General features: G+C 42.7%; 1 protein-coding gene across 1 annotated transcript in view; it reads left to right on the forward strand.

Annotated features, from left to right (window-relative positions):
• LOC118363017 (voltage-dependent calcium channel gamma-6 subunit-like) overlaps nt 1-23,232 on the forward strand; it is a 50,978-nt gene extending 27,746 nt beyond the window's left edge. Inside the window, exons 3-5 of the mRNA XM_052490083.1 lie at nt 18,479-18,553; nt 18,903-19,040; nt 21,617-23,232. Of these exons, the coding sequence (XP_052346043.1) occupies nt 18,479-18,553; nt 18,903-19,040; nt 21,617-21,840 (437 nt within the window). The 3' untranslated portion in view covers nt 21,841-23,232. The remainder of the gene's footprint in view (nt 1-18,478; nt 18,554-18,902; nt 19,041-21,616) is intronic.
• The last annotated feature ends 1,217 nt before the right edge of the window (nt 23,233-24,449 follow it).

Raw genomic sequence — 24,449 nt, forward strand, 5'->3', positions numbered from 1 at the left:
CAGCAGAGGAAGAGAGAATATATATAAAAGAGAGAGAGAGAGAGAGAGGACGAGCAGCAGAGGATGAGAAAAATATATATAAAAAGACAGAGAGAGGAGGAAGAGCAAAGGATGAAGAGAATATATACAAAAGAGAGAGAGAGAGAGAGGATAGCAGATAGAGAGATATAGAAATATATATAAAAGACAGAGAGAGAGATAGAGACGAGCAGCAGAGGAAGAGAAAATATATATAAAAGAGAAAGAGAGAGGACGAGGAGCAGAGGACGAGAGAATATATATAAAAGACAGAGAGAGAGAGGACGAGCAGCAGAGGACGAGAAAATATATATAAAAGAGAGAGAAAGAGAGAGAGGACGAGCAGCAGAGGACGAGAAAATATATATAAAAGACAGAGAGAGAGAGAGAGAGAGAGAGGACGAGCAGCAGAGGATGAGAAAATATATATAAAAGACAGAGAGAGAGAGAGAGGACGAGCAGCAGAGGAAGAGAGAATATATACAAAAGACAGAGAGAGAGAGAGAGACGAGGAGCAGAGGACGAGAGAATATATATAAAAGACAGAGAGAGGACGAGCAGCAGAGCAAGAGAAAATATATATAAAATACAAAGAGAGAGAGAGAGGACGAGCAGTAGAGGACGAGAAAATATATATAAAAGACAGAGAGAGAGAGAGAGAGAGAGAGGACGAGCAGCAGAGGACGAGAAAATATATATAAAAGACAGAGAGAGAGAGAGAGAGAGAGAGAGGACGAGCAGCAGAGGGCGAGAAAATACATACAAAAGACAGAGAGAGAGAGAGAGAGATGACGAGCAGCAGAGGACGAGAAAATATATATAACAGACAGAGAGAGAGAGAGAGAGAGAGAGAGGACGAGCAGCAGAGGACGAGAAAATATATACAAAAGAAAGAGAGAGAGAGAGAGAGAGGACGAGGAGCAGAGGACGAGAGAATATATATAAAAGACAGAGAGAGGACGAGCAGCAGAGCAAGAGAAAATATATATAAAATACAAAGAGAGAGAGAGAGGACGAGCAGCAGAGGACGAGAAAATATATATAAAAGACAGAGAGAGAGAGAGAGTGGACGAGCAGCAGAGGAAGAGAGAATATATATAAAAGAGAGAGAGAGAGAGAGAGAGAGAGGAGAGAGGACGAGCAGCAGAGGACGAGAAAATATATATAAAAGAGAGAGAGAGAGAGAGAGCAGCAGAGGACGAGAAAATATATATAAAAGACAAAGAGAGAGAGAGAGGACGAGCAGTAGAGGACGAGAAAATATATATAAAAGACAGAGAGAGAGAGAGAGTGGACGAGCAGCAGAGGAAGAGAGAATATATATAAAAGAGAGAGAGAGAGAGAGAGAGGACGAGCAGCAGAGGACGAGAAAATATATATAAAAGACAGAGAGAGTGAGGAAGAGCAGCAAAGGATGAGAGAATATATACAAAAGACAGAGAGAGAGAGAGAGAGAGAGAGAGAGAGAGAGAGAGAGAGAGAGAGAGAGAGAGAGAGAGAGAGGACGAGCAGTAGAGGAAGAGAGAATATATATAAAAGAGAAAGAGAGAGGACGAGGAGCAGAGGACGAGAGAATATATATAAAAGACAGAGAGAGAGAGGACGAGCAGCAGAGGACGAGAAAATATATATAAAAGAGAGAGAAAGAGAGAGAGGACGAGCAGCAGAGGACGAGAAAATATATATAAAAGACAGAGAGAGAGAGAGAGGACGAGCAGCAGGGGACGAGAAAATATATATAAAATACAAAGAGAGAGAGAGAGGACGAGCAGTAGAGGACGAGAAAATATATATAAAAGACAGAGGGAGAGAGAGAGTGGACGAGCAGCAGAGGAAGAGAGAATATATATAAAAGAGAGAGAGAGAGAGAGAGAGTGGACGAGCAGCAGAGGACGAAAAAATATATATAAAAGACAGAGAGAGTGAGGAAGAGCAGCAAAGGATGAGAGAATATATACAAAAGACAGAGAGAGAGAGAGAGAGAGAGAAGAGAGAGAGAGAGAGAGAGAGAGAGGAGGAGCAGCAGAGGAAGAGAGAATATATATAAAAGAGAAAGAGAGAGAGAGAGAGTGGACGAGCAGCAGAGGACGAAAAAATATATATAAAAGACAGAGAGAGAGTGGACGAGCAGCAGAGGATGAGAGAATATATATAAAAGACAGAGAGAGAGAGAGAGAGGACGAGCAGCAGAGGACGAGAAAATATATATAAAACATCGAGAGCGAGAGAGAGAGAGAGGACGAGCAGCAGAGGACGAGGGAATATATATAAAAACAAAAGAAGAGAGAGAGAGAGATATATAAAGAGAGAGAGAGAGAGAGAGAGATATAGGAAAGAGAGAGAGAGAGAGAGAGAGAGAGGACGAGGAGCAGAGGACCCAGAAAATATATATAAAACACAGAGAGAGAGAGGAAGAGCAGCAGAGCAAGAGAAAATATATATAAAATACAAAGAGAGAGAGAGAGGACGAGCAGCAGAGGACGAGAAAATATATATAAAAGACAGAGAGAGAGAGAGAGTGGACGAGCAGCAGAGGAAGAGAGAATATATATAAAAGAGAGAGAGAGAGAGAGAGAGAGAGAGAGAGACGAGCAGCAGAGGACGAGAAAATATATATAAAAGACAGAGAGAGAGAGGACGAGCAGCAGAGGACGAGAAAATATATATAAAAGACAAAGAGAGAGAGAGAGGACGAGCAGTAGAGGACGAGAAAATATATATAAAAGACAGAGAGAGAGAGAGAGTGGACGAGCAGCAGAGGAAGAGAGAATATATATAAAAGAGAGAGAGAGAGAGAGAGAGAGGACGAGCAGCAGAGGACGAGAAAATATATATAAAAGACAGAGAGAGAAAGAGAGAAGAGCAGCAGAGGATGAGAGAAAATATATATAAAAGACAGAGAGAGAGAGAGAGATAGATAGATAGAGATAGAGAGATATAGATATATATAGATATATAGATGACGAGAGCAGAGAAGAGAGAAATATATATAAAAGAGAAAGAGAGAGGACGAGGAGCAGAGGACGAGAGAATATATATAAAAGACAGAGAGAGAGAGGACGAGCAGCAGAGGACGAGAAAATATATATAAAAGAGAGAGAAAGAGAGAGAGGACGAGCAGCAGAGGACGAGAAAATATATATAAAAGACAGAGAGAGAGAGAGAGAGGACGAGCAGCAGGGGACGAGAAAATATATATAAAAGACAAAGAGAGAGAGAGAGGACGAGCAGTAGAGGACGAGAAAATATATATAAAAGACAGAGGGAGAGAGAGAGAGGACGAGCAGCAGAGGAAGAGAGAATATATATAAAAGAGAGAGAGAGAGAGAGAGAGTGGACGAGCAGCAGAGGACGAAAAAATATATATAAAAGACAGAGAGAGTGAGGAAGAGCAGCAAAGGATGAGAGAATATATACAAAAGACAGAGAGAGAGAGAGAGAGATAGAGCAAGAGAGAAAAATATATATAAAAGACACAGAGAGAGAGAGGAGAGCAGCAGAGGAAGAGAGAATATATATAAAGAGAAAGAGAGAGAGAGACGAGCAGCAGAGGACGAAAAAATATATATAAAAGACAGAGAGAGAGTGGACGAGCAGCAGAGGATGAGAGAATATATATAAAAGACAGAGAGAGAGAGAGAGAGGACGAGCAGCAGAGGACGAGAAAATATATATAAAACATCGAGAGCGAGAGAGAGAGAGAGGACGAGCAGCAGAGGACGAGGGAATATATATAAAACACAGAAAGAGAAGAGAGAGAGAGAGAGAGAGAGAGAGAGAGAGAGAGAGAGAGAGAGAGAGAGAGAGAAGAGAGAGAGAGAGAGAGAGTGGACGAGCAGCAGAGGACGAGAAAATATATATAAAACACAGAGAGAGAGAGGAAGAGCAGCAGAGGACGAGAGAATATATATAAAAGACAGAGAGAGGGAGGACGAGCAGCAGAGGACAAGAAAATATATATAAAAGACAGAGAGAGAGAGGACGAGCAGCAGAGGACGAGAGAATATATATAAAAGACAGAGAGAGAGAGGACGAGCAGCAGAGGACGAGAGAATATATATAACAGACAGAGAGAGAGAGGACGAGCAGCAGAGGACGAGAAAATATATATAAAAGACAGAGAGAGAGAGAGAGTGGACGAGCAGCAGAGGAAGAGAGAATATATACAAAAGACAGAGAGAGAGAGAGAGAGAGGACGAGGAGCAGAGGACGAGAGAATATATATAAAAGACAGAGAGAGGACGAGCAGCAGAGCAAGAGAAAATATATATAAAATACAAAGAGAGAGAGAGAGGACGAGCAGCAGAGGACGAGAAAATATATATAAAAGACAGAGAGAGAGAGAGAGAGGACGAGCAGCAGAGGAAGAGAGAATATATATAAAAGAGAGAGAGAGAGAGAGAGAGAGAGAGAGGACGAGCAGCAGAGGAAGAGAGAATATATATAAAAGAGAAAGAGAGAGGACGAGGAGCAGAGGACGAGAGAATATATATAAAAGACAGAGAGAGAGAGGACGAGCAGCAGAGGACGAGAAAATATATATAAAAGAGAGAGAAAGAGAGAGAGGACGAGCAGCAGAGGACGAGAAAATATATATAAAAGACAGAGAGAGAGAGAGAGGACGAGCAGCAGAGGACGAGAAAATATATATAAAAGACAGAGAGAGAGAGAGAGTGGACGAGCAGCAGAGGAAGAGAGAATATATATAAAAGAGAGAGAGAGAGAGGACGAGCAGCAGAGGACGAGAAAATATATATAAAATACAAAGAGAGAGAGAGAGGACGAGCAGTAGAGGACGAGAAAATATATATAAAAGACAGAGAGAGAGAGAGAGAGAGAGAGAGAGAGCAGCAGCAGAGGACGAGAAAATATATATAAAAGACAGAGAGAGAGAGAGAGAGAGAGAGGACGAGCAGCAGAGGGCGAGAAAATACATACAAAAGACAGAGAGAGAGAGAGAGAGAGAGATGACGAGCAGCAGAGGACGAGAAAATATATATAACAGACAGAGAGAGAGAGAGAGAGAGAGAGAGACGAGCAGCAGAGGACGAGAAAATATATACAAAAGAAAGAGAGAGAGAGAGAGAGAGACGAGGAGCAGAGGACGAGAGAATATATATAAAAGACAGAGAGAGGACGAGCAGCAGAGCAAGAGAAAATATATATAAAATACAAAGAGAGAGAGAGAGGACGAGCAGCAGAGGACGAGAAAATATATATAAAAGACAGAGAGAGAGAGAGAGTGGATGAGCAGCAGAGGAAGAGAGAATATATATAAAAGAGAGAGAGAGAGAGAGAGAGAGACGAGCAGCAGAGGACGAGAAAATATATATAAAAGACAGAGAGAGAGAGGACGAGCAGCAGAGGACGAGAAAATATATATAAAAGACAAAGAGAGAGAGAGAGGACGAGCAGTAGAGGACGAGAAAATATATATAAAAGACAGAGAGAGAGAGAGAGAGTGGACGAGCAGCAGAGGAAGAGAGAATATATATAAAAGAGAGAGAGAGAGAGAGGACGAGCAGCAGAGGACGAGAAAATATATATAAAAGACAGAGAGAGAGGAAGAGCAGCAAAGGATGAGAGAATATATACAAAAGACAGAGAGAGAGAGAGAGAGAGAGAGAGAGAGAGAGAGAGAGAGAGAGAGGACGAGCAGCAGAGGAAGAGAGAATATATATAAAAGAGAGAGAGAGAGAGGACGAGCAGCAGAGGACGAGAAAATATATATAAAATACAAAGAGAGAGAGAGAGGACGAGCAGTAGAGGACGAGAAAATATATATAAAAGACAGAGAGAGAGAGAGAGAGAGAGAGGACGAGCAGCAGAGGACGAGAAAATATATATAACAGACAGAGAGAGAGAGAGAGAGAGAGAGAGAGGACGAGCAGCAGAGGGCGAGAAAATACATACAAAAGACAGAGAGAGAGAGAGAGAGAGAGAGAGAGAGCAGCAGAGGACGAGAAAATATATATAAGACAGACAGAGAGAGAGAGAGAGAGAGAGGAGGACGCAGCAGAGGACGAGAAAATATATACAAAAGAAGAGAGAGAGAGAGAGAGGACGAGGAGCAGAGGACGAGAGAATATATATAAAAGACAGAGAGAGGACGAGCAGCAGAGCAAGAGAAAATATATATAAAAGACAGAAAGAGAGAGGACGAGCAGCAGAGGACGAGAAAATATATATAAAAGACAGAGAGAGAGAGAGAGGACGAGCAGCAGAGGAAGAGAGAATATATATAAAAGAGAGAGAGAGAGAGAGAGAGAGAGAGACGAGCAGCAGAGGACGAGAAAATATATATAAAAGACAGAGAGAGAGAGGACGAGCAGCAGAGGACGAGAAAATATATATAAAAGACAAAGAGAGAGAGAGAGGACGAGCAGCAGAGGACGAGAAAATATATATAAAAGACAGAGAGAGAGAGAGAGTGGACGAGCAGCAGAGGAAGAGAGAATATATATAAAAGAGAGAGAGAGAGAGAGAGGACGAGCAGCAGAGGACGAGAAAATATATATAAAAGACAGAGAGAGTGAGGAAGAGCAGCAAAGGATGAGAGAATATATACAAAAGACAGAGAGAGAGAGAGAGAGAGAGAGAGAGAGAGAGAAAATATATATAAAAGAGAGAGAGAGAGAGGACGACAGCAGAGAGAAGAGAGAATATATATAAAAGACAAAGAGAGAGACGAGGAGCAGAGGACGAGAGAATATATATAAAAGACAGAGAGAGAGAGGACGAGCAGCAGAGGACGAGAAAATATATATAAAAGAGAGAGAAAGAGAGAGAGGACGGCAGCAGAGGATGAGAAAATATATAAAAAGACAGAGAGAGAGAGAGAGGACGAGCAGCAGAGGACGAGAAAATATATATAAAATACAAAGAGAGAGAGAGAGAGAGGACGAGCAGCAGAGGACGAGAAAATATATATAAAAGACAGAGGGAGAGAGAGAGTGGACGAGCAGCAGAGGAAGAGAGAATATATATAAAAGACAGAGAGAGAGAGAGAGTGGACGAGCAGCAGAGGACGAAAAAATATATAAAAGACAGAGAGAGGAAGAGCAGAGGATGAGAGAATATATACAAAAGACAGAGAGAGAGAGAGATATATATATAAAGAGAGAGAGAGAGAGAGAGAGAGAGGGAGGAGCAGCAGAGGAAGAGAGAAATATATATAAAAGAGAGAGAGAGAGAGAGAGTGGACTGAGCAGAGAGGACGAAAAATATATATAAAAGACAGAGAGAGAGTGGACGAGCAGCAGAGGATGAGAGAATATATATAAAAGACAGAGAGAGAGAGAGAGAGAGGACGAGCAGCAGAGGACGAGAAAATATATATAAAACACGAGAGAGAGAGAGAGAGAGAGAGGAGAGACGAGGGAATATATATAAAACACAGAAAGAGAGAGAGAGAGAGATATATATATAAAAGATAGAGAGAGAAAGAGAGAGAGAGAGAGAGAGAGAGAGGAGAGCAGCAGAGGACTAGAAAATATATATAAAACACAGAGAGAGAGAGGAAGAGCAGCAGAGGACGAGAGAATATATATAAAAGACAGAGAGAGGAGGACGAGCAGCAGAGGACAAGAAAATATATATAAAAGACAGAGAGAGAGAGGAGAGAGCAGCAGAGGACGAGAGAATATATATAAAAGACAGAGAGAGAGAGGACGAGCAGCAGAGGACGAGAGAATATATATAACAGACAGAGAGAGAGAGGACGAGCAGAAGAGGACGAGAAAATATATATAACAGACAGTGAGAGGGAGAGAGAGATAGAGAGAGAGGACGAGCAGCAGAGGACGAGAAAATATATGTAAAAGACAGAGAGGGAGAGAGAGAGAGGACGAGCAGTAGAGGACGAGAGAATATATATAACAGACAGAGAGAGAGAGGACGAGCAGCAGAGGATGAGAAAATATATATAACAGACAGAGAGAGAGAGGACGAGCAGCAGAGGACGAGAGAATATATATAACAGACAGAGAGAGAGAGGACGAGCAGCAGAGGACGAGAAAATATATATAACAGACAGAGAGAGAGAGGACGAGCAGCAGAGGGCGAGAGAATATATATAATAGACAGTGAGAGTGAGAGAGAGAGGATGAGCAGCAGAGGATGAGATAATATATATAACAGACACTGAGAGGGAGAGAGAGAAAGAGAGAGAGGACGAGCAGCAGAGGACAAGAAAATATATGTAAAAGACAGAGAGGGAGAGAGAGAGAGGACGAGCAGTAGAGGACGAGAGAATATATACAAAAGACAGAGAGAGAGAGAGGAAGAGCAGCAGAGGACGAGAGAATATATACAAAAGACAGAGAAAGAGAGAGAGAGAGAGAGAGAGAGAGGACGAGCAGCAGAGGACGAGAAAATATATATAAAAGACAGAGAGGGAGAGAGAGGACGAGCAGCAGAGGACGAGAGAATATATAGGAGACTTAGAGAGAGATATATATAAAGACAGAGAGAGAGAGAGAGAGAGAGAGAGGACGAGCAGCAGAGGACGAGAAAATATATATAAAAGACAGAGAGAGTAGAGACAGAGAGGACGAGCAGCAGAGGACGAGATAATATATATAAAGACGGAGAGAGAGAGAGGAAGAGCAGCAGAGGATGAGAAAATATATTTAAAAGACAGAGAGAGAGAGGAAGAGCAGCAGAGGATGAGAGAATATATATAAAGACAGAGAAAGAGAGAGGAAGAGCAGCAGAGGACGAGAAAATATATACAAAAGACAGAGAGAGAGAGAGAGAGGACGAGCAGCAGAGGACGAGAGAATATATATAAAAGACAGAGAGAGTAGAGAGAGAGAGGACGAGCAGCAGAGGATGAGAGAATATATACAACAGACAGAGAGAGAGAGAGAGAGAGAGAGAGAGAGAGAGAGCAGCAGAGGACGAGAAAATACATATAAAAGACAGAGAGAGTAGAGAGAGAGGACGAGCAGCAGAGGACGAGAAAATATATATAAAAGACAGAGAGAGTAGAGAGAGAGAGGACGAGCAGCAGAGGACGAGAGAATATATACAACAGACAGAGAGAGAGAGAGAGAGAGAGAGAGAGAGAGAGAGAGAGAGAGAGAGGAAGAGCAGCAGATGACGAGAAAATACATACAAAAGACAGAGAGAGAGAGAGAGAGAGAGAGAGAGAGAGAGAGAGAGGACGAGCAGCAGAGGACGAGAAAATATATATAAAAGACAGAGAGAGTAGAGAGAGAGAGGACGAGCAGCAGAGGACGAGAGAATATATATAAAGACAGAGAGAGAGAGAGGACGAGCAGCAGAGGAAGAGAAAATATATATAAAAGACAGAGAGAGAGAGGACGAGCAGCAGAGGACGAGAAAATATATACAAAAGACAGAGAGAGAGAGGGAGGACAAGCAGCAGAGGACAAGAAAATATATATAAAAGACAGAGAGAGTAGAGAGAGAGAGGACGAGCAGCAGAGGATGAGAGAATATATATAAAGACAGAGAGAGAGAGAGGACGAGCAGCAGAGGACGAGAAAATATATATAAAAGACAGAGAGAGAGAGAGAGAGGACGAGCAGCAGAGGAAGAGAGAATATATATAAAAGAGAGAGAGAGAGAGAGAGAGAGAGAGATAGAGAGAGTGGACGAGCAGCAGAGGATGAGAAAATATATATAAAAGACAGAGAGAGAGAGGACGAGCAGCAGAGGACGAGAAAATATATATAAAATACAAAGAGAGAGAGAGAGGACGAGCAGCAGAGGACGAGAAAATATATATAAAAGACAGAGAGAGAGAGAGAGTGGACGAGCAGCAGAGGAAGAGAGAATATATATAAAAACAGAGAGAGAGAGAGAGAGAGAGAGAGAGAGAGAGAGAGTGGACGAGCAGCAGAGGAAGAGAGAATATATATAAAGACAGAGAGAGAGAGAGAGAGACGAGCAGCAGAGGATGAGAGAATATATATAAAAGAGAGAGAGAGAGAGAGAGAGAGAGAGAGAGAGAGAGAGAGAAGAGGGGGACAGCAGCAGAGGACGAAAAATATATATAAAAACAGAGAGAGAGAGAGAGAGTGGACGAGCAGCAGAGGAAGAGAAATATATATAAAGACAGAGAGAGAGAGAGGACGAGCAGCAGAGGATGAGAGAATATATATAAAAGAGAGAGAGAGAGTGGACGAGCAGAGGATGAGAGAATATATATAAAAGAGAGAGAGATAGAGAGAGAGTGGACGAGCAGCAGAGGATGAGAGAATATATATAAAAGACAGAGAGAGAGAGAGAGAGAGAGAGAGAGAGAGAGGACGAGCAGCAGAGGATGAGAGAATATATATAAAAGACAGAGAGAGAGAGAGAGAGTGAGAGAGAGAGAGAGAGAGAGGATGAGCAGCAGAGGATGAGAGAATATATATAAAAGACAGAGAGAGAGAGAGAGAGAGGAGAGAGAGAGAGAGCAGGAAGAGGAGAGGAAAATATATATAAAAGACAGAGAGTGAGAGAGAGGATGAGCAGCAGAGGATGAGAAAATATATATAAAGACAGAGAGAGAGAGAGAGAGACGAGCAGCAAGGATGAGAGAATATACAAAAGACAGAGAGAGAGAGAGAGAGAGAGAGAGAGAGAGAGAGAGAGAGAGAGAGAGATAGAGCAGGAAGAGCAGGAGACGAGAAAATATATATAAAAGACAGAGAGAGAGAGAGAGAGAGAGAGAGAGAGAGAGGAAGAGCAGCAGAGGACGAGAAAATATATATAAAAGACAGAGAGAAGGGCAACCAGTGAAGAACAAACACCATTGTAAATACAACCCATATTTATGCTTATTTATTTTATCTTGTGTCCTTTAATTATTTGTACATTATGTGTATATATATATATATATATATATATATATAATATGACATTTGTAATGTCTTTACTGTTTTGAAACTGTTGTATGTGTAATGTTTACTGTTAATTTTTGTTGTTTTTCACTTTATATATTCACTTTGTATGTTGTCTACCTCACTTGCTTTGGCAATGTTAACACATGTTTCCCATGCCAATAAAGCCCTTGAATTGAATTGAATTGAATTGAGAGGACGAGCAGCAGACGACGAGAAAATATATATAAAACACAGAGAGCGAGAGAGAGAGAGAGGAGGACGAGAAGCAGAGGACGAGAGAATATATATAAAACACAGAAGAGAGAGAGAGAGAGAGAGAGAGAGAGAGAGAGAGAGAGAGAGAGAGGACGGGCAGCAGAGGACGAGAAAATATATATAAAAGACAGAGAGAGGGAGGACGACCAGCAGAGGACGAGAGAATATATATAAAAGACAGAGAGAGAGAGGACGACCAGCAGAGGACGAGAGAATATATATAACAGACAGAGAGAGAGAGGACGAGCTGCAGAGGATGAGAAAATATATATAAAAGACAGAGAGAGGACGAGCAGCAGAAGACAAGAGAATATATATAACAGACAGAGAGAGAGAGGACGAGCAGCAGAGGACGAGAGAATATATATAATAGACAGTGAGAGAGAGAGAGAGTGAGAGAGAGAGGACGAGCAGCAGAGGACGAGAGAATATATATAAAACACATAAAGAGAGAGAGAGAGAGAGAGAGAGAGAGAGAGAGAGAGAGAGAGAGAGAGAGAGAGAGGACGAGCAGCAGAGGACGAGAAAATACATATAAAAGACAGAGAGAGTGAGGAAGAGCAGCAAAGGATGAGAAAATATATATAAAAGACAGAGAGAGAGAGAGAGAGGAAGAGCAGCAGAGGATGAGAAAATATATATAAAAGACAGAGAGAGTAGAGAGAGAGAGGACGAGCAGCAGAGGACGAGAGAATATATACAACAGACAGAGAGAGAGAGAGAGAGAGAGAGGAAGAGCAGCAGAGGACGAGAAAATACGTACAAAGGACAGAGAGAGAGAGAGAGGACGAGCAGCAGAGGACGAGAAAATATATATAAAAGACAGAGAGAGTAGAGAGAGAGAGGACGAGCAGCAGAGGACGAGAGAATATATATAAAGACAGAGAGAGAGAGAGGACGAGCAGCAGAGGACGAGAAAATATATATAAAGACAGAGAGAGAGAGAGGAAGAGCAGCAGAGGATGAGAAAATATATTTAAAAGACAGAGAGATAGAGAGATAGAGAGAGAGAGAGAGGACGAGCAGCAGAGGACGAGAAAATATATATAAAAGACAGAGAGAGTAGAGAGAGAGAGGACGAGCAGCAGAGGACGAGAGAATATATATAAAGACAGAGAGAGAGAGAGGACGAGCAGCAGAGGAAGAGAAAATATATATAAAAGACAGAGAGAGAGAGGACGAGCAGCAGAGGACGAGAAAATATATACAAAAGACAGAGAGAGAGAGAGAGGACAAGCAGCAGAGGACAAGAAAATATATATAAAAGACAGAGAGAGAGAGAGAGAGAGGACGAGCAGCAGAGGATGAGAGAATATATATAAAAGACAGAGAGAGAGAGAGAGAGGACGAGCAGCAGAGGAAGAGAGAATATATATAAAAGAGAGAGAGAGAGAGAGAGAGAGAGAGATAGGGAGCGAGTGGACGAGCAGCAGAGGACGAGAAAATATATATAAAAGACAGAGAGAGAGAGGACGAGCAGCAGAGGACGAGAAAATATATATAAAATACAAAGAGAGAGAGAGAGGACGAGCAGCAGAGGACGAGAAAATATATATAAAAGACAGAGAGAGAGAGAGAGTGGACGAGCAGCAGAGGAAGAGAGAATATATATAAAAAACAGAGAGAGAGAGAGAGAGAGTGGACGAGCAGCAGAGGAAGAGAGAATATATATAAAGACAGAGAGAGAGAGAGGACGAGCAGCAGAGGATGAGAGAATATATATAAAAGAGAGAGAGAGAGAGAGAGAGAGAGAGAGAGAGAGAGAGAGAGAGAGAGAGGGGACGAGCAGCAGAGGACGAGAAAATATATATAAAAACAGAGAGAGAGAGAGAGAGAGAGTGGACGAGCAGCAGAGGAAGAGAGAATATATATAAAGACAGAGAGAGAGAGAGGACGAGCAGCAGAGGATGAGAGAATATATATAAAAGAGAGAGAGAGAGTGGACGAGCAGCAGAGGATGAGAGAATATATATAAAAGAGAGAGAGATAGAGAGAGAGTGGACGAGCAGCAGAGGATGAGAGAATATATATAAAAGACAGAGAGAGAGAGAGAGAGAGAGAGAGAGAGAGAGAGGACGAGCAGCAGAGGATGAGAGAATATATATAAAAGACAGAGAGAGAGAGAGAGAGAGTGAGAGAGAGAGAGAGAGAGAGAGAGAGAGGACGAGCAGCAGAGGATGAGAGAATATATATAAAAGACAGAGAGAGAGAGAGAGAGAGAGAGAGAGAGAGGAAGAGCAGCAGAGGACGAGAAAATATATATAAAAGACAGAGAGAGAGAGAGAGAGACGAGCAGCAGAGGATGAGAGAATATATATAAAAGACAGAGAGAGTGAGAGAGAGGATGAGCAGCAGAGGATGAGAAAATATATATAAAAGACAAAGAGAGAGAGAGAGAGAGGACGAGCAGCAAAGGATGAGAGAATATATACAAAAGACAGAGAGAGAGAGAGAGAGAGAGAGAGAGAGAGAGAGAGAGAGAGAGAGAAGAGCAGCAGGGGACGAGAAAATATATATAAAAGACAGAGAGAGAGAGAGAGAGAGAGAGAGAGAGAGAGAGAGAGAGAGAGAGAGAGGAAGAGCAGCAGAGGACGAGAAAATATATATTAAAGACAGAGAGAAGGGCAACCAGTGAAGAACAAACACCATTGTAAATACAACCCATATTTATGCTTATTTATTTTATCTTGTGTCCTTTAATTATTTGTACATTATGTGTATATATATATATATATATATATATAATATGACATTTGTAATGTCTTTACTGTTTTGAAACTGTTGTATGTGTAATGTTTACTGTTAATTTTTGTTGTTTTTCACTTTATATATTCACTTTGTATGTTGTCTACCTCACTTGCTTTGGCAATGTTAACACATGTTTCCCATGCCAATAAAGCCCTTGAATTGAATTGAATTGAATTGAGAGGACGATCAGCAGACGACGAGAAAATATATATAAAACACAGAGAGCGAGAGAGAGAGAGAGGACGAGAAGCAGAGGACGAGAGAATATATATAAAACACAGAAAGAGAGAGAGAGAGAGAGAGAGAGAGAGAGAGAGAGAGAGAGAGAGAGAGAGAGAGAGAGAGAGAGGAGAGGCAGCAGAGGACGAGAAAATATATATAAAAGACAGAGAGAGGGAGGACGACCAGCAGAGGACGAGAGAATATATATAAAAGACAGAGAGAGAGAGGACGACCAGCAGAGGACGAGAGAATATATATAACAGACAGAGAGAGAGAGGACGAGCTGCAGAGGATGAGAAAATATATATAAAAGACAGAGAGAGGACGAGCAGCAGAAGACAAGAGAATATATATAACAGACAGAGAGAGAGAGGACGAGCAGCAGAGGACGAGAGAATATATATAATAGACAGTGAGAGAGAGAGAGTGAGAGAGAGAGGACAAGCAGCAGAGGACGAGAGAATATATATAAAACACATAAAGAGAGAGAGAGAGAGAGAGAGAGAGAGAGAGAGAGAGAGAGAGGACGAGCAGCAGAGGACGAGAAAATACATATAAAAGACAGAGAGAGTGAGGAAGAGCAGCAAAGGATGAGAAAATATATATAAAAGACAGAGAGAGAGAGAGAGAGGAAGAGCAGCAGAGGATGAGAAAATATATATAAAAGACATGAGAGTAGAGAGAGAGAGGACGAGCAGCAGAGGACGAGAGAATATATACAACAGACAGAGAGAGAGAGAGAGAGAGAGAGAGAGAGAGCAGCAGAGGACGAGAAAATACGTACAAAGGACAGAGAGAGAGAGAGAGGACGAGCAGCAGAGGACGAGAAAATATATATAAAAGACAGAGAGAGTAGAGAGAGAGAGGACGAGCAGCAGAGGACGAGAGAATATATATAAAGACAGAGAGAGAGAGAGGACGAGCAGCAGAGGACGAGAAAATATATATAAAGACAGAGAGAGAGAGAGGAAGAGCAGCAGAGGATGAGAAAATATATTTAAAAGACAGAGAGAGAGAGGAAGAGCAGCAGAGGATGAGAGAATATATATAAAGACAGAGAGAGAGAGAGAGAGGAAGAGCAGCAGAGGACGAGAAAATATATATAAAAGACAGAGAGAGTAGAGAGAGAGAGGACGAGCAGCAGAGGACGAGAGAATATATATAAAGACACAGAGAGAGAGAGAGAGAGAGAGAGTGGACGAGCAGCAGAGGAAGAGAGAATATATATAAAGACAGAGAGAGAGAGAGGACGAGCAGCAGAGGATGAGAGAATATATATAAAAGAGAGAGAGAGAGTGGACGAGCAGCAGAGGATGAGAGAATATATATAAAAGAGAGAGAGATAGAGAGAGAGTGGACGAGCAGCAGAGGATGAGAGAATATATATAAAAGACAGAGAGAGAGAGAGAGAGAGAGAGAGAGAGAGAGAGAGGACGAGCAGCAGAGGATGAGAGAATATATATAAAAGACAGAGAGAGAGAGAGAGAGAGAGAGAGAGAGAGAGAGAGAGAGAGAGAGCAGCAGAGGATGAGAGAATATATATAAAAGACAGAGAGAGAGAGAGAGAGAGAGAGAGAGAGAAGAGCAGCAGAGGACGAGAAAATATATATAAAAGACAGAGAGAGAGAGAGAGAGGACGAGCAGCAGAGGATGAGAGAATATATATAAAAGACAGAGAGAGTGAGAGAGAGGATGAGCAGCAGAGGATGAGAAAATATATATAAAAGACAAAGAGAGAGAGAGAGAGAGAGGACGAGCAGCAAAGGATGAGAGAATATATACAAAAGACAGAGAGAGAGAGAGAGAGAGAGAGAGAGAGAGAGAGAGAGAGAGAGAGAGAGAGAAGAGCAGCAGGGGACGAGAAAATATATATAAAAGACAGAGAGAGAGAGAGAGAGAGAGAGAGAGAGAGAGAGAGAGGAAGAGCAGCAGAGGACGAGAAAATATATATAAAAGACAGAGAGAAGGGCAACCAGTGAAGAACAAACACCATTGTAAATACAACCCATATTTATGCTTATTTATTTTATCTTGTGTCCTTTAATTATTTGTACATTATGTGTATATATATATATATATATATATAATATGACATTTGTAATGTCTTTACTGTTTTGAAACTGTTGTATGTGTAATGTTTACTGTTAATTTTTGTTGTTTTTCACTTTATATATTCACTTTGTATGTTGTCTACCTCACTTGCTTTGGCAATGTTAACACATGTTTCCCATGCCAATAAAGCCCTTGAATTGAATTGAATTGAATTGAGAGGACGAGCAGCAGACGACGAGAAAATATATATAAAACACAGAGAGCGAGAGAGAGAGAGAGGACGAGAAGCAGAGGACGAGAGAATATATATAAAACACAGAAAGAGAGAGAGAGAGAGAGAGAGAGAGAGAGAGAGAGAGAGAGAGAGAGAGAGAGAGAGAGAGGACGGGCAGCAGAGGACGAGAAAATATATATAAAAGACAGAGAGAGGGAGGACAGCAGAGGACGAGAGAATATATATAAAAGACAGAGAGAGAGGACGACCAGCAGAGGACGAGAGAATATATATAACAGACAGAGAGAGAGAGGACGAGCTGCAGAGGATGAGAAAATATATATAAAAGACAGAGAGAGGACGAGCAGCAGCAGAGACAAGAGAATATATATAACAGACAGAGAGAGAGAGGACGAGCAGCAGAGGACGAGAGAATATATATAATAGACAGTGAGAGAGAGAGAGTGAGAGAGAGAGGACGAGCAGCAGAGGACGAGAGAATATATATAAAACACATAAAGAGAGAGAGAGAGAGAGAGAGAGAGAGAGAGAGAGAGAGAGAGGACGAGCAGCAGAGGACGAGAAAATACATATAAAAGACAGAGAGAGAGAGGAAGAGCAGCAAAGGATGAGAAAATATATATAAAAGACAGAGAGAGAGAGAGAGAGAGAGGAAGAGCAGCAGAGGATGAGAAAATATATATAAAAGACAGAGAGAGTAGAGAGAGAGAGGACGAGCAGCAGAGGACGAGAGAATATATACAACAGACAGAGAGAGAGAGAGAGAGAGAGAGAGAGAGGAAGAGCAGCAGAGGACGAGAAAATACGTACAAAGGACAGAGAGAGAGAGAGAGGACGAGCAGCAGAGGACGAGAGAATATATATAAAACACAGAAAGAGAGAGAGAGAGAGAGAGAGAGAGAGAGAGAGAGAGAGAGAGAGAGAGAGAGAGAGAGAGGACGAGCAGCAGAGGACGAGAAAATATATATAAAAGACAGAGAGAGGGAGGACGAGCAGCAGAGGACGAGAGAATATATATAAAAGACAGAGAGAGAGAGGACGACCAGCAGAGGACGAGAGAATATATATAACAGACAGAGAAAGAGAGGACGAGCAGCAGAGGACGAGAAAAAAAATATATATATAAAAGACAGAGAGAGGACGAGCAGCAGAAGACAAGAGAATATATATAACAGACAGAGAGAGAGAGGACGAGCAGCAGAGGACGAGAGAATATATATAATAGACAGCGAGAGAGAGAGAGTGAGAGAGAGAGGATGAGCAGCAGAGGACGAGATAATATATATAACAGACAGTGAGAGGGAGAGAGAGAAAGAGAGAGAAAGAGAGAGAGGACGAGCAGCAGAGGACGAGAAAATATATGTAAAAGACAGAGAGGGAGAGAGAGGACGAGCAGCAGAGGACGAGAGAATATATATAACAGACAGTGAGAGGGAGAGAGAGAGAGAGAGAGAGGACGAGCAGCAGAGGACGAGAAAATATATACAAAAGACAGAGAGAGAGAGAGGACGAGCAGCAGAGGATGAGAGAATATATATAAAGACAGAGAGAGAGAGAGGAAGAGCAGCAGAGGACGAGAGAATGTATAAAGACAGAGAGGAAGAGTGTCTATCTAATGCAGTATTAACCAAGCCCGTGTGATCCTCTCTCTTTTCCTTCTTTCATCTCGTTCACCTCCCTCTCCATCTGTTTCCCTCTTTCTCTTTGTTCTCACCCCTCCCTCCATCTGCCCACTCTATCACTCCCTATCTCTCCTTCCCCCTCTTTCTCATGTTCTCTGCGCTCTCTCGCTCTCTCCTTCTCTGTCTCTTTCTCCCTACAAATGTCTTGCTTTCTATCCTTCCCCTCCACCTGCCCCTCCTTTCTATCTGTCCTTCTCCTTCTCCTTATCTTCCATCTCCCCTCTCTCTCACCTCTCTCGTGGCACCATATGTGCTGTGGATGTGCTGTGGATTTGGGACTGTGTAGAGCAGTGAGCAGTGTTTATCACAGATAAAATGTGTCTTCATGTCTAGGAGGACAGAGGGGATGGATGCACAGGGATCAGCAATATACTGTGTGTGTGATGTTCCCTCTCTGTTTCTCTTCTCAGAATCCAACTGCACTTACTTCAAATTCTTCACCAATGGAGACAACGCAGTCATATTTATGAAGACGACCCACAAGAGTAAGTCAGCATCTTAAGTCTCGCGTCTGCCGCCTCCTCCTCCTTCTCTCCCTCTCTCCTCCTCCTTCTCTCCCTCTCTCCCTCTCCTTCTCTCCCTCTCCCCTTTCTCTCTTTCTCACTGTGCTGTATTTATCCCCTGTGATGTCACTCTCAAATGCACAATGCTCACTGAGGTGTAACTCTGCCCTCCCTCCCTAATTCTCCCCTGTCTTCCTCTCCAACACCTCTTCACTCTTTCTCTAACCACTTCTCCCTCTATTCACTTCCTCTCCATCCCTCTCTCCTCCTCCTCTCATTCGGTCTCTTTCACCTCCCCTTCTCCCCCGCCTCTCTCTCCCACCTCCCCCAGACCTGAACATAGCGGCTGCTATCCTAGCAATGATAGCTCTGTCTATGATGGTGATGGGAGCAATCTGTATCACCATGTCCCTCAGTAAAGGAGTGCCCTTCTTCCTCAAGCCCGCCTCCTTCTGCTTCATCCTATCAGGTAAGGGGAAATAGACTACAAGGAGAGCAGCCACTATTCTGGGTGTAGACTTAGACCTCCCTGTAGGGAAATAAACAATCAAAAATGTACAGTAAACATTACGCTCGCAAAAGTTCAACAGAATAAAGACATTTCAAATGTCATATTATGTCTATATACAGTCGTGGCCAAAAGTTCTGAGAATGACAGAAATATTACTTTTCACAAAGTCTGCTACCTCAGTGTCTTTAGATATTTTTGTCAGATGTTACTATGGAATATTGAAGTATAATTACAAGTATTTCATAAGTGTCAAAGGCTTTTATTGACAATTACATGAAGTTGATGCAAAGAGTCAATATTTGCAGTGTTGACCCTTCTTTTTCAAGACCTCTGCAATCTGCCCTGGCATGCTGTCAATTAACTTCTGGGCCACATCCCGACTGATGGCAGCCCATTCTTGCATAATCAATGCTTGGAGTCTGTCAGAATTTGTGGGTTTTTGTTTGTCCACCCGCCTCTTGAGGTTTGACCACAAGTTCTCAATGGGATCAAGGTCTGGGGAGTTTCCTGGCCATGGACCCAAAATATCAATGTTTTGTTCCCCGAGCCACTTAGTTAGCACTTTTGCCTAATGGCAAGGTGCTCCATCATGCTGGAAAAGGCATTGTTCGTCACCAAACTGTTCCTGGATGGTTGGGAGAAGTTGCCCTCGGAGGATGTGTTGGTACCATTCTTTATTCATGGCTGTGTTCTTAGGCAAAATTGTGAGTGAACCCACTCCCTTGGCTGAGAAGCAACCCCACACATGAATGGTCTCAGGATGCTTTACTGTTGTCATGACACAGGACTGATGGTAGCGCTCACCTTGTCTTCTCCGGACAAGCTTTTTTCCGGATGCCCCAAACAATCGGAAAGAGAGAAAATGACTTTACCCCAGTCCTCAGCAGTCCAATCCCTGTACCTTTTGCAGAATATCAGTCTGTCCCTGATGTTTTTCCTGGAGAGAAGTGGTTTCTTTGCTGCCCTTCTTGACACCAGGCCATCCTCCAAAAGTCTTTGCTACACTGTGTGTGCCGATACACTCACACCTGCCTGCTGCCATTCCTGAGCAAGCTCTGTACTGGTGCCCCGATCCCGCAGCTGAATCAACTTTAGGAGATGGTCCTGGCGCTTGCTGGACTTTCTTGGGTGCCCTGAAGCCTTCTTCACAACAATTGAACTGCTCTCCTTGAAGTTCTTGATTTAGGTGCAATCTTACTGGCAGCAATATCCTTGCCTGTGAAGCCCTTTTTGTGCAAAGCAATGATGACGGCATGTGTTTCCTTGCAGGTAACCATGATTGACAGAGGAAGAACAATGATTCCAAGCACCACCCTCCTTTTGAAACTTCCAGTCTGTTTTTCAAACTCAATCAGCATGACAGAGTGATCTCCAGCCTTGTCCTCGTCAACACTCACACCTGTGTTAACGAGAGAATCACTGACATGATGTCAGCTGGTCCTTTTGTGGCAGGGGTGAAATGCAGTGTAAATGTCTTTTTTAGGATTCAGTTCATTTGCATGGCAAAGAGGGACTTTGCAATTAATTGCAATTCATCTGATCACTCTTCATAACATTCTGGAGTATATGCAAATTGCCATCATACAAACTGAGGTAGCAGACTTTGTGTCATTCTCAAAACTTTTGGCCACAACTGTACAGTATTGTAATTATGTGCAAAATACAAAATGGAAAATGAATACACATAAATAGGTCGTATTTACAATAGTGTTTGTTCTTCACTGGTTGCCCTTTCTTGCGGCAACAGTTCACAAATCTTGCTGCTGGGATGACTCACTGTGGTATTTCACGCAATAGATATGGGAGTTTATCAAAATTGCAATTGTTTTTCAAATTCTTTGTGGGTCTGTGTAATCTGAGGGAAACATGTGTCTCTAAAATTGTCATACATTTGGCAGGTCAGGAAGTGCAGCTCCGTTTCCACCTCATTTTGTGGGCAGTGTGCACATAGTCTGTCTTCTCTTCAGAGCCAGGTCTGCCTACGGCACCCTCTCTCAATAGCAAGGCTATGCTCACTGAGTCTGTACATTGTCAAATATTTCCTTATTTTTGGGTCAGTAATAGTGGTCAGGTATTCTGCCACTGTGTACTCTCTGTTTAGTGCCAAATACCCTTCCAGTTTGCTCGATATTTTTGTAAATTCTTTCCAATGTGTCACGTAATTATCTTTTTGTTTTCTCATGATTTGGCTGGGGACAGAAGCACCAGATCATCAGCAAACAGCAGACATTTGACTTCAGATTCTAGTAGGGTGAGGCCGGGCGCTGCAGACTGTTCTCGTCAATTCGTTGATGTATATTTTGAAGAGGGTCGGGCTTAAGCTGCATCCCTGTCTCACCCCCCAGACCTGTGAAAAAAAAACATTTTTTTGGCCAATTTTAACTGCACATTTGTTGCTTGTGTACATGGATTTTACAATGTATATTTTCCCTCAACACCACTTTCCATCAATTTGTATAGCTCTCTCTTTCTCACTCTCTCTCCCCTCACACCTCCTCTCCATCTCACCTTCTTACTCCCACTCCCTCCCTCAGGTCTACTGGTTCTGCTGTCTATACTGGTGTTTCACCAGTCAGTGTTGGCCCTGTTGTCATCTGACCACTCCATACCGCTCCACCACGAGCTCTCCTGGTCCGTGGCCTGTGTGGGCTTCGCTGGGGCCATCCTCATTATGGGGGGGATCCTTTTCCTGATCCTCTCCCTCCCCTATAGCCCATGGGAAAAATGTCTGCCTCAACGCAACAGCAGCACTACCTAGCACATGGGAGGCCATGGGAGTTTTATATCAGGATCGCAATCAAACTCCAGTCCTCGAGGGAAGCACTGTCTACAGGCTTTAGTTGTCAAGTATAAATCAGACACTGATCAGAACAACTACAACCAGTAGACACTGATGCCACCCAGGAGTTGAGTTGGAGACCCCTGTTTATATTGTCAGTTATATTGTCAAACTAGACTGAAAGACTGACTAACTTGTAGGTCGACACAGTGTTTACTTAATGCAATAACAATGATGCTCACTAACTGTGCCTTGAACTCTACAAGCCTGCCCTAAAGCCTGCGACCTTACCAGAAAACACTACGTAGACCACAACTTCTCCACATTTTGGTATCATGACCAACCTATAGCTTTTAGAAGTTTCTGATGACCTACCAAAGAACAAGAAATGTTTCTAAGCAGAACACTACGTAGACCACAACTTCCCCACTTTTTGGCATCATGACCAACCTATAACTTTAAGAAGTTTCTGACGACCTACCAAAGAACAAGCAATGTTTCTAAGCAGAACCCGGTCTTTACCAGGGGGGTAATGCTGGGTTAAACAAAACCAAAGCATGGATTGATGTCTTAACTTGTCCATTGACTGCTAACAGGGTAAGGAAACCAATATGTCATTTAGTTATTGAACTAGTTCTTTAAACACAACACCAATCACACTGTAGTTGTAGATAAAGACCCAGCAGTGGGGTGCAGCATCCTGTCTGTACTATAAACTATGTACTAACCATTACTTATTGATAATGTTACTTAGCCAATGAAATGGTAACATGGTAACCATGGTAACATGTAGGTCACTACCGTTGCTAAGGGAGGAGATGCTATATTGTTTCCAGGAAGTGGCATAGCCATCTCTGCTACATGGCACGCCTTGCAGGTTGTCACTATTAATCTATTATGAATGTTTATGACGTCTTACACTTAATACCTAGAAATAATATATTATCTATTTATTATCTACACATTGTCCACATGAATGAATGTTGTTTTTACGTAAGAATGTGTGAATGATTTAATGTATGTATGGAAGATAACGATTTATATTTGAGAGTGTATTGTATAGACTCACTTTACAAGCACAGCTCTGTATATAAAATATGTGTTTGTGTTTTATTTATACCTGCACACTGCAGCCTTTTGTTCAAGCTTAGGGGGGTGTTTTTAGTTTTTAGCTTATTCAAACCCTTTTTTCATCATGTGTTTTATTTGTCATAATAAAGCCCACCTTGTCTTTCTCTACCTACATGTTTGTTTGGGGAAATGCACATTGTGCATAAATGGTCCTATGATCATATGTATGTCTCACTGGGTTTGCTTTTGAAATAAATAGACTTGACATAAGAAACGCTCTCGTACTTTGTCTTGTGTACGAGTCCTTTTCTCCCTTCGAACTTAAATGCAACCAGTTTTTTAACCCTTACCAACAGACGTACCAACCCCCCCCAACTCTCTCCCTCTAAAATTAGTACATTGCTCATCCCTGAGAAACCTTATCCATGAATGTAAATTAAGTACCTCACCCCTACCCTCACCCTTACCCCGATGTGCACCTGCACCCCCACATCTCCCAACCCCACTTTCTCTCCTGTCTCTAGGGGAGCACCTCTTCCCAAGCCACCCACCTCTGTTGCCCTCACCCCATTGGACCAGAGATGGTGTACTAGGTCAGAAGGGTCCTAGAACCTCCTTCCATGTCTGTTCCCTTCCTTTTGGACCCCCTCTGCCCTAATTGTCCAAGGGGGGGTACAGAGACCACCAACACACATACACTCTAGCCCTCCACCGCTCCCATTGAGCAGAAACTGAAACCAGTGCTGACACATGACACGGTGTTCAGATAGTATATATAGCTGTTTAATGGTTCTGCACAGCCACTTTGACGAGAGCAATAGAAGCACTTCTGGCTTGTACCAGGTGTACACCTCAGAGTGTACACCTCACACCTCAGAGGGTACACCTCACACCTCAGAGTGTACACCTCACACCTCAGAGTGTACACCTCACACCTCAGAGTGTACACCTCACACCTCAGAGTGTACACCTCACAGCTCAGAGGGTACACCTCACACCTCAGAGGGTACACCTCACACCTCAGAGTGTACACCTCACACCTCAGAGTGTACACCTCACACCTCAGAGTGTACACCTCACACCTCAGAGGGTACACCTCACACCTCAAGAGTGTACACCTCACACCTCAAGAGTGTACACCTCACACCTCAAGAGTGTACACCTCACACCTCAGAGTGTACACCTCACACCTCAGAGGGTACACCTCACACCTCAAGAGTGTACACCTCACACCTCAAGAGTGTACACCTCACACCTCAAGAGTGTACACCTCACACCTCAAGAGTGTACACCTCACACCTCAAGAGTGTACACCTCACACCTCAGAGTGTACACCTCACACCTCAGAGGGTACACCTCACACCTCAAGAGTGTACACCTCACACCTCAAGAGTGTACACCTCACACCTCAAGAGTGTACACCTCACACCTTAGAGTGTGAATATTTTAAGATTTTGGCTGACAAATGTAGTATCACCGCCTCATTCCAGGCTGGATCACAACCGGCCGTGATTGGG

Source organism: Oncorhynchus keta, chromosome 31 (assembly GCF_023373465.1).
Source record: "Oncorhynchus keta strain PuntledgeMale-10-30-2019 chromosome 31, Oket_V2, whole genome shotgun sequence".
In the NCBI taxonomy this organism is placed as follows: domain Eukaryota; kingdom Metazoa; phylum Chordata; class Actinopteri; order Salmoniformes; family Salmonidae; genus Oncorhynchus; species Oncorhynchus keta.